General features: G+C 62.1%; 1 protein-coding gene across 1 annotated transcript; it reads right to left on the bottom strand.

Annotated features, from left to right (window-relative positions):
* Positions 1-1,199: 1,199 nt before the first annotated feature.
* On the bottom strand, positions 1,200-9,935 carry LOC127465368 (protein lin-7 homolog B-like). The gene is given in 10 exon segments (XM_051775828.1): positions 1,200-1,254; positions 2,595-2,621; positions 2,623-2,711; positions 2,713-2,757; positions 4,528-4,590; positions 4,592-4,726; positions 4,729-4,740; positions 6,965-7,036; positions 8,085-8,203; positions 9,874-9,935. Coding segments are annotated over 10 exon segments (624 nt in total). The 5' UTR covers positions 9,914-9,935; the 3' UTR covers positions 1,200-1,232.
* Between the last annotated feature and the right edge of the window lie 342 nt (positions 9,936-10,277).

Below are 10,277 nucleotides of genomic sequence, written 5' to 3'. Positions count from 1 at the left end.
CAGAGACCCCCCCAGACCTTCCCCAGGACCCCTAAAAGCCCCCCTGGGACCCCCAGGACCCCTAAAAGCCCCCTGGGATCCCCCAGGACCCCCGAAATCCCCCCTGGGACCCCCCCAAGACCCCCCAAAACCCCCCTGGGACTCCCTGGGTAACCCCCAGGACTCCCCCAGGACCCCCAAAACCTCTCCGGGACCCCCAAAACCTCCCCGGGACACCCCCAAGACCCCCCAAAACCCCCCTGGGATCCCCCAGGACCCCCGAAATCCCCCCTGGGACACCCCCCAGGACCCCCCAAAACCCCCCTGGGACACCCCCAGGACCACCCAGGATCCCCCAAAACCCCCCTGGGACACCCCCAAGACCCCCCCCAGACCCCCAGGCCCTCCCAGACCCCCCCCCGGGACCCCCCAGGACCCCCCAAAACCCCCCTTGGACACCCCAGGACCCCCCAAAACCCCTCTGGGACACCCCCAGGACCCCCCCTGGGGCCCCCAGACCCCCCAAAACCCCCCAAAACCCCCCCAGACACCCCCCCCCGAGGTGACACAGGTGACACGGGTGACACACCTGGGCCACGCCCACCTTTAAATAGGAGCCAATAAATAAATACTGTACAATAAATAACCCAAATATACACCGGGGGGGGGGGGGCAGGGGGGGTTTGGGGGGGTCCTGGGGGGGGGCCCAGGGGGGGTTTGGGGGGTCCTGGGGGGTCCCAGAGGGGGTTTGGGGGGGTCCCAAGGAGTCCCAGGGGGGATTTGGGGGGTCCTGGGGGGTCCCAGGAGGGGTTTGGGGGGTCCTGGGGGGTCCTGAGGGGGGTTTTGGGGAGTTCTGGGGGGTCCCGGGGGTGTCCCAGGGGGGTTTGGGGGGGTCCTGGGGGGTTCCAGAGAGTCCCGGGGGGGTTGGGGGGTCCTGGGGGGTCCCGGGGGGGGTTTTGGGGGGTCCCAGGGGGGCTTTGGGGGGGTTTTGGGAGGTCCTGGGTGGTCCTGAGGGGGGGTTGTGGGGTCCTGGGGGTCCCAGGGGGGGGTTGGGGGGTCCTGGGGGTCCCAGGGGAGGGGGTCCCGGAGGGGTCCAAGAGGGTCCTGGGGGGTTCTGGGGGTGGTCCTGGGGGTGTCCCAGGGGGTCCCAGGATGGTTTTGAGGAGTCCTGGGGGATCCCGGGGGTGTTTTGGGGGGTCCTGAGGGGTCCCAGGGGGGGTTTTGGCAGAGTCCTGGGGGGTCCCGGGGGGGTTTCAGCCCCTCGATTCCAGTGACCTGTGGGTGAAATTGGGGGGGTCAGTGGGTTTGGGGGGTTTGGGGGGTTTGGGGTGAAATTGGGGGGGCTCAGTGGGTTTGGGGGGGGCTGGGGGGTTTTGGGGGGATTTGGGGGGGCTGGGGAAGGGGGTGGGGGGTGAAGGGTTTGGGGTCAAATTTGGGGGGGTCAAGAATTTGGGGGTCTCAGGATTTCGAGGTCTCGGGATTTTGGGAGCTCAGGGATTTTGGGGTCTCAGGGATTTGGGGATTCAGGATTTTGGGGTCTCAGGGATTTGGGGATTCAGGATTTTGGGGGCTCAGGGATTTGGGGATTCAGAGATTTCAGGACTGGGGGATTTTGGGATCTCAGGGATTTTGGGATCTCATGATTTTTGGGGCTCAGGGATTTTGGGATCTCAGGGATTTGGGGGCTCAGGGATTTTGGGGGCTCAGGGATTTGGGGACAGGGAGGTTTTTGGGACTCAGGGATTTCAGGACTGGGGGATTTGGGATCTCAGGGATTTGGGGGCTCAGGGATTTGGGGACAGGGAGGTTTTTGGGACTCAGGACTTTGGGATTTTGGCTCTCAGGGCTTTTGGGATCTGTAGGATTTGGGCTCTCACGAGCAGCTGTTGTGCTGGCACCGTGGGGTTTTTGGGACAGGGATTTTGGGATCTCAGGGATTTTGGGATCTCAGGGATTTTGGGGCTCAGGGATTTCAGGACTGGGGGGATTTGGGATCTCAGGGTTTTGGGATCTCGGGGATTTGGGGGCTCAGGGATTTTGGGACAGGGAGGTTTTTGGCACTCAGGGCTTTGGGATTTTGGGTTCTCAGGGCTTTGGGATCTGTAGGATTTGGGCTCTCACGAGCAGCTGTTGTGCTGGCACCGTGGGGTTTTTGGGATCTCAGGGATTTGGGGGCTCAGGGATTTTGGGGATTCAGGGATTTTGGGGCTCAGGGATTTGGGGACAGGGAGGTTTTTGGGACTCAGGGATTTCAGGACTGGGGGATTTTGGGCTCTCAGGGATTTTGGGGCTCAGGGATTTCAGGACTGGGGGATTTGGGATCTCAGGGATTTGGGGGCTCAAGGGTTTTGGGGGCTCAGGGATTTGGGATCTCTGGGATTTTGGGGCTCAGGGATTTCAGGACTTGGGGATTTGGGCTCTCAGGGCTTTGGGATCTGTAGGATTTGGGCTCTCACGAGCAGCTGTTGGTGCTGGCACCGCGGGGATTTTGGGATCTCAGGGATTTGGGGGCTCAGGGATTTCGGGACAGGGAGAGTTTTTGGGACTCAGGGATTTCAGGACAGGGGGATTTTGGGCTCTCAGGGTTTTTGGGGCTCAGGATTGTGGTGTCTCACGAGTAGCTGTTGTGCTGCCTCCGCCGGGGCCGTGCGGAGCTTCTCGAACCGGGCCTCCATCTCCTCGAGCACCCGCGGCGTGTACCGGACCACGAGCTTCACCGAGCCCTGCGCCGCCCTTCAGCAGCTCCACCGCCCGCTCGTGCTGCTCCCCCTCCACGCTCTGACCCCAAAAACACGGCTGGGACCCCCAAAAACACCCAGACCCCAAAAAAACCCCACCCAGACCCCAAAAAACACCCAGACCCTGCCAAGAACCCAAACCCCTTCAGCAGCTCCACCGCAGCTCGTGCTGCTCCCCCTCCACGCTCTGACCCCAAAAACGCGGCTGGGACCCCCAAAAACACCCAGACCCCAAAAAAAACCCCGCCCGGAACACCCAAACCAGACCCGGAACCCAAAAACCCTTCCCCCCCTTCAGCAGTTCCACCGCAGCTCATGCTGCTCCCCCTCCACACTCTGACCCCAAAAACATGCCTGGGACCCTCAAAAATGACCAGACCCCCAAAAAAACCCCGCCCGGAACAACCAAACCCCACCCGGATCCCAAAACCCTTCACCCCCTTCAGCAGCTCCACCGCCCGCTCGTGCTGCTCCCCCTCCACGCTCTGACCCCAAAAACGCGGCTGGGACCCCCCAAAAACACCCAGACCCCAAAAAAAACCCCACCCGGAACACCCAAACCAGACCCGGACCCCAAAACCCATCCAAAACCTACATGGACCCCCCAAACCCTTCACCCCCTTCAGCAGCTCCACCGCAGCTCGTGCTGCTCCCCCTCCACGCTCTGACCCCCAAAAACACGGCTGGGACCCAAAAAATGACCAGACCCCAAAAAAACCCCGCCCGGAAACAACCAAACCCCACCCGGACCCCAAAACCCTGCCTGGAACCCCAAAACCCTTCACCCCCTTCAGCAGCTCCACCGCAGCTCGTGCTGCTCCCCCTCCACGCTCTGACCCCAAAAACGCGGCTGGGACCCCCAAAAACACCCAGACCCCAAAAAAACCCCCGCCCGGAACAACCAAACCCCACCCGGACACCAAAACCCACCCAAAACCTTCCCCCCAGAGCCCCCCAAGCCCCCCTGTACCTCCCCAAACCCCCTTCAAGTCACCCCCATTAACCCCCTCAAACCCCCCCCCAGCCCCCCAAAACTCCCTCAAACCCACTTTAATCCCCCCCAGAACCCCCCCCAAACCCCCCAAACCCTCTTCTATCCCCCCCAGTCCCCTCTGCAGCCCCCCAAAACCACCCCAAACCCCCTTTGTACCCCCTCAAACACCCCAGAGCCCCCCAAAACCCCCTCCAACACCCCTTCTATTCCCTCTCAGCACCCCATAGCCCCCCCAAAACCCCCTCAAACCCCATTATATCCCCCTTAAACCTCTCCATAGCCCACCTAAAACCCCCTCAACCCCCCTTCTATCCCCCCCAAACGCCTTTGTATCCCCCCCAAACCCCCATTATATCCCCCTCAAACCCCTCCATAGCTCCCTCAAACCCCATTATAACCCCCCAAACCCCCTCAAATCCCCCCAAACCCCCCCAAACCCCATCATATCCCCCCCCAAACCCCCCCATCTCACCACCCCGTTGACGCTGAGCAGCTGGTCCCCCCTCTTGAGCCCCCCGTGCCGGTTGGCCACCCCCCCAGAGCCCCCCAAAACCCCCTCAAAACCCCCCCAAATCCCCCCATAACCCCCCCAAACCCCTTTGTATCCCCCCCAAACCCCATCATATCCCCCCCAACCTCCCCCCTCTCACCACCCCGTTGACGCTGAGCAGCTGGTCGCCCCTCTTGAGCCCCCCGTGCCAGTCGGCCACCCCCCCAGAGCCCCCCAAAACCCCCCCCAAACCCCCTTCTATCCCCCCATAACCTCCCCAAATCCCATTATATCCCCCCCAAACCCCCCCAAAGCCCCCCTCTCACCACCCCGTTGACGCTGAGCAGCTGGTCGCCCCGTTTGAGCCCCCCGTGCCGGTCGGCCACCCCCGCCCGGGATGACCCTGGAGATGTAGATGGGCGAGTTCTGCTCTTTGCCCCCCATGATGTTGAAGCCGAGCCCCTCCTCGGTCTTGGGCAGCTCCACCACCCGCGGGTGGGCATGGCCCTCGCTGGCGGCAAATGCGCGGCCACCGTGGCCTGGGGGGACATTGGGGGCATTGGGGACATTGGGGGGATTGGGGACATTGGGGACATTGGGGGGCATTGGGGGACATTGGGGGACATTGGGGACATTGGGGGACATTGGGGGACATTGGGGGACATTGGGGACATTGGGGGACATTGGGGACATTGGGGACATTGGGGACATTGGGGGGACATTGGGGGACATTGGGGACATTGGGGGGACATTGGGGGACATTGGGGGACATTGGGGACATTGGGGGGACATTGGGGACATTGGGGACATTGGGGACATTGGGGGGGACATTGGGGGGACATTGGGGACATTGGGGACATTGGGGACATTGGGGACATTGGGGACATTGGGGGACATTGGGGGACATTGGGGACATTGGGGACATTGGGGACATTGGGGGACATTGGGGGACATTGGGGACATTGGGGGGACATTGGGGGGACATTGGGGACATTGGGGACATTGGGGACATTGGGGGACATTGGGGGGACATTGGGGGGACATTGGGGACATTGGGGACATTGGGGACATTGGGGGGGACATTGGGGACATTGGGGACATTGGGGACATTGGGGGACATTGGGGGACATTGGGGACATTGGGGGGACATTGGGGGGACATTGGGGGGATTGGGGGGACATTGGGGACATTGGGGGGACATGGGGGACATTGGGGACATTGGGGACATTGGGGGCATTGGAGGCATTGGGGACGTTGGGACGTTGGGGACATTGGGGGACATTGGGGGGACATTGGGGGGGACATTGGGGGATGTTGGGGACATTGGGGACGTTGGGGGGGACATTGGGGACATTGGGGGGACATTGGGGGGGACATTGGGGGGACATTGGGGGGATTGGGGGGACATTGGGGACATTGGGGGGACATTGGGGGGCATTGGGGGGACATTGGGGACATTGGGGACATTGAGGGGACATTGGGGGACATTGGGGGGACATTGGGGACATTGGGGACATTGAGGGGACATTGGGGGACATTGGGGGGACATTGGGGACATTGGGGGGGACATTGGGGACGTTGAGGGGACATTGGGGGACATTGGGGACATTGGGGGGGACATTGGGGGACATTGGGGACATTGGGGACGTTGGGGGGGACATTGGGGGGACACTGGGGACATTGGGGGGGACATTGGGGGGACATTGGGGGGACATTGGGGGGACATTGGGGACATTGGGGGACATTGGGGACATTGGGGGACATTGGGGGGGACATTGGGGGGATTTGGGGACATTGGGGGGACATTGGGGACATTGGGGGACATTGGGGGGACATTGGGGGGACATTGGGGACATTGGGGGGGACATTGGGGGGACATTGGGGGGATTTGGGGACATTGGGGGGACATTGGGGGACATTGGGGGACATTGGGGGGACATTGGGGGGACATTGGGGGACATTGGGGGGACATTGGGGGGACATTGGGGGGTCATTGGGGGACATTGGGGGACATTGAGGGGATTGGGGGTCACAGGAGGGTCAGGGGGTCACAGGGGGTGGGCATGGCCCTCGCTGGCAGCAAAGGCGGCCACCGTGGCCTGGGGGGACATTGGGGGGTCAGGGGGTCATTGGGGACATTGGGGGGACATTGGGGACATTGGGGGACATTGGGGGGACATTGGGGACATTGGGGGGACATTGGGGACATTGAGGGGATTGGGGAGATTGGGGACATTGGGAGGACATTGGGGACATTGGGGGGACATTGGGGACATTGGGGGGACATTGGGGGGACATTGGGGGGTCATTGGGGACATTGGGGGGACATTGGGGGGACATTGGGGGGACATTGGGGGGACATTGGGGACATTGGGGATGTTGGGGGACATTGGGGACATTGGGGGGACATTGGGGGGACGTTGGGGGGACATTGGGGGGACATTGGGGACATTGGGCTGTTTTTGGGGTCCCAGAGTTGGTTTTGGGGCTCCCAGAGGTATTTTTGGGGTCCAAGTGGGTTTTTGGGGTCCCAGAGTTGGTTTTTGGGGTCCCCAGGGCTGTTTTTGAGGTCCCCAGGGCTGTTTTTGGGGTCCCCAGGGGTATTTTTGGGCTCCCAGGGCTGTTTTGGGGGTTCCCCGGGGGTGTTTTTGAGGTCCCAGGGGGTGTTTTTGGGGTCCCAGAGTTGGTTTTTGGGGTCCCAGAGTTGGTTTTTTGGGGTCCCCAGGGGTGTTTTTGGGGTCCCCAGGGGTGTTTCTGGGGTACCTTGGCCGTGGCGTGGGCGCGGATCTCGGGGGTCCCGGCGATGTCCAGGGTGTCGTAGAGCTGCTCGTACACCTGGGGGGGGACAGGGATGATTTGGGGGGACCCCCCACATTTGGGGACCCCCAGACCAGCCCAAAGCAACCCCAGCCCCCCGAAAAGGGGGGCCCTGGGGGGATTTTGGGGGGTCCCAGGTGGATTTTGGGGGGTTCTCAGGTGGATTTTGGGGGTTCTCAAGTGGATTTTGGGGGGTTCTCAGGTGGATTTTGGGGGGTCCCAGGTGGATTTTGGGGGGTCCCAGGTGGATTTTGGGGGTTCTCAAGTGGATTTGGGGGTTCTCAGGTGGATTTTGGGGGGTCCCAGGTGGATTTTGGGGGGTCCCAGGTGGATTTTGGGGGGTTCTCAGGTGGATTTTGGGGGGTCCCAGGTGGATTTTTGGGGGGGTCCCAGGTGGATTTTGGGGGTTCTCAAGTGGATTTGGGGGGTTCTCAGGTGGATTTTGGGGGGTCCCCAGGTGGATTTTGGGGAGTTCCCAGGTGGATTTTGGGGGTCCCAGGTGGATTTTGGAAGGTCCCAAGTGGATTTTGGAAGGTCCCAAGTGGATTTTGGGGTTCCCAGGTGGACTTGGTGATCCCCAGGTGGATTTTCGGAATTCCCAGGTAGAGTTTGGGGGTTCTCAGGTAGATTTGGGGGGCCTTGGGTGGGATTTTGGGGGGTCCCAGGTGGATTTTAGGGGGTCCCAAGTGGATTTTGGGAGTTTCCAGGTGGATTTTGGGGCCTGGGTGGGATTTTGGGAATTCCCAGTGGATTTTTGGGGCCTGGGGGGGATTCTGGGGAGTTCCCAGGTGCATTTTGGGCTCCTGGGTGGATTTTGGGAGTTCTCAGGTGGATTTTGGGGCCCTGGGGGGGATTCTGGGAGTTCCAGGCGGGTTTTGATGATTCCCAGGTGGATTTTGGGAGTTCCCAGGTGGCTTTTGGGGCCCTGGATGAGATTTTGGGAATTCCCAGGTGGGTTTGGTGATCCCCAGGTGGATTTTGGGAGTTCCCAGGTAGATTTTGGTGGTTCCCAGGCGGATTTGGTGATCCCCAGGTGGTTTTTGGGGGGGTTTTTTGGGGGGGTCACCTCTCGGATGGCGGAGCAGAACTTGCTCTGCAGGACCCTCTGCAGCGCCTGCAGCTTCTGGGGGGGCAACTCCCCACTGCGCTGGAGCCTCTCAGCAGCTCCCACGGCCCTGGACACGTCTGGGGGGGCCCCAAAAAACACCCCCCCGGGTCACCCCCGAACCCCAAAAATACCCCCTGAATCCCAAAAGCTGCCCCTGCAACCCAAAACTCCCCTTGAGCTGGAGCCTCTCCAGCAGCTCCACGGCCCTGGACACGTCTGAGGGGGCCCCAAAAACACCCCCCGGGTCACCCCTGAACCCCAAAATACCCCCCTGGACCCCAAAAACTGCCCCTGAGCCCCAAAAATACCCCCCGAGCCCCAAAAACTGCCCCTGAAACCCAAAACTCCCCCCTGAGCTGGGGCTGCTCCAGCAGCTCCACGGCCCTGGACACGTTGGGGGGGGCCCCAAAAACACCCCCCGGGTCATCCCTGAACCCCAAAAATACCCCTGAACCCCAAAATACCCCCAAAAACTGCCCCTGCAACCAAAACTCCCCCCTGAGCTGGGGCTGCTCCAGCAGCTCCACGGCCCTGGACACGTCTGGGGGGACCCCAAAAACACCCCCTGAGTCACCCCAAAACACCCCTGAACCCCAAAATATCTCCCTGAACCCCAAAAACTGCCCCTGAACCCCAAAACACCCCCCCTGGACCCCAAAAACTGCCCCTGCAACCCAAAACTCCCCTTGAGCTGGAGCCTCTCCAGCAGCTCCACGGCCCTGGACACGTCTGAGGGGGCCCCAAAAACACCCCCCGGGTCACCCCTGAACCCCAAAATACCCCCCTGGACCCCAAAAACTGCCCCTGAGCCCCAAAAATACCCCCCGAGCCCCAAAAAACTGCCCCTGAAACCCAAAATATCTCCCTGAACCCCAAAAATATCCCCCTGAACCCCCAAAATACCCCCAAAAACTGCCCCTGAAACCCAAAACTCCCCCCTGAGCTGGGGCCACTCCAGGGCCCTGGAAACATCTGGGGGACCCCAAAAACCCCCCCCTGGGTCACCCCAAAACATCCCTGAGCCCCAAAATATTTCCCTGAACCCCAAAATATCCCCCTGAACCCCCAAAATACCCCCCTGAACCCCCCAAACCACTCCTGGGTCACCCCCCGTGCCCCAAACCCACTCGCTGGCTCAGCCCCGAGCCCCCCCAAAAACCCCTCCAGGTCCCCCCCAAAATCCCCCCCCGAGCCCCAAAATCCCCCCCCCGAACCCCAAACCAGCCCCTGAGCCCCCAAACACCCCCTGAGCCCCCCCAAAAGCAGCCCCCCGACCCCCAAAACACCCCACTCCCGACGCCCCCCAACCTCTCCCTCTCCCCTCCCCCACCCCCCCGGACCCCCCCACCCCCCGGAACCCCCCAGGACCCCCAAAAGTCCCCCCAGGACCCCCAAAATCCCCCCAAATCCTCCCCCATCCCCCCCTTTACACCCCCTTAACTCCCCCTCCCCACTCCCGACGACCCCCAATCCCTCCCTCTCCCCTCCCCACCCCCCCATGGACCCCTCCCACCCCCCGACCCCCCCTGAGACCCCCCAAGACCCCCAAAAGTCCCCCCAGGACCCCCAAAATCCTCCCCAAATCCTCCCCCATCCCCCCTTTACATCCCCTTAACTCCCCCTCCCCACTCCCGACGACCCCCAATCCCTCCCTCTCCCTCCCCCACCCCCCCTGGACCCCTCCCACCCCCCGACCCCCCCGGGACCCCCCAGGGACCCCCAAATCCCCCCCAACCCCCCCCCTTACCCCGCTCCAGCCCCAGCGCGTCCCCGCTCAGCGCTGCCATCTTCCGCAGGCCACGCCCACAAACCGAGAGGTCACGCCCCCTTCATTTCCATAACCACGCCTTTATACCAGCGCAAACCACGCCCCCGGCATCGAGACCACGCCCCTTCATTTCCATAACCGCGCCTCAACCTCCGCACAAACCACGCCCCTTTTTCGAACTAGGCCACGCCCCCTTCATTTCCATAACGCGCCTCTATCCCGGTGCAAACCACGCCCCCTGACATGAAGGCCACGCCCACTCATTTCCATAACCACGCCTCCTCTTGAAAAGGAGGCCACGCCTCTCCCGCCGAGCCACGCCCCCTCCAGATACAGGTCACGTCTCCTCCGCCCGTGGCCACGCCCCCCCTGGCCACGCCCTT

Source organism: Manacus candei, unplaced genomic scaffold, assembly GCF_025592945.1.
Source record: "Manacus candei isolate 608988 ecotype Guabito, Panama unplaced genomic scaffold, ASM2559294v1 h1tg000373l, whole genome shotgun sequence".
Classification (NCBI taxonomy): Eukaryota; Metazoa; Chordata; class Aves; order Passeriformes; family Pipridae; genus Manacus; species Manacus candei.
This window is presented reverse-complemented; position numbering and strand designations above follow the sequence as displayed.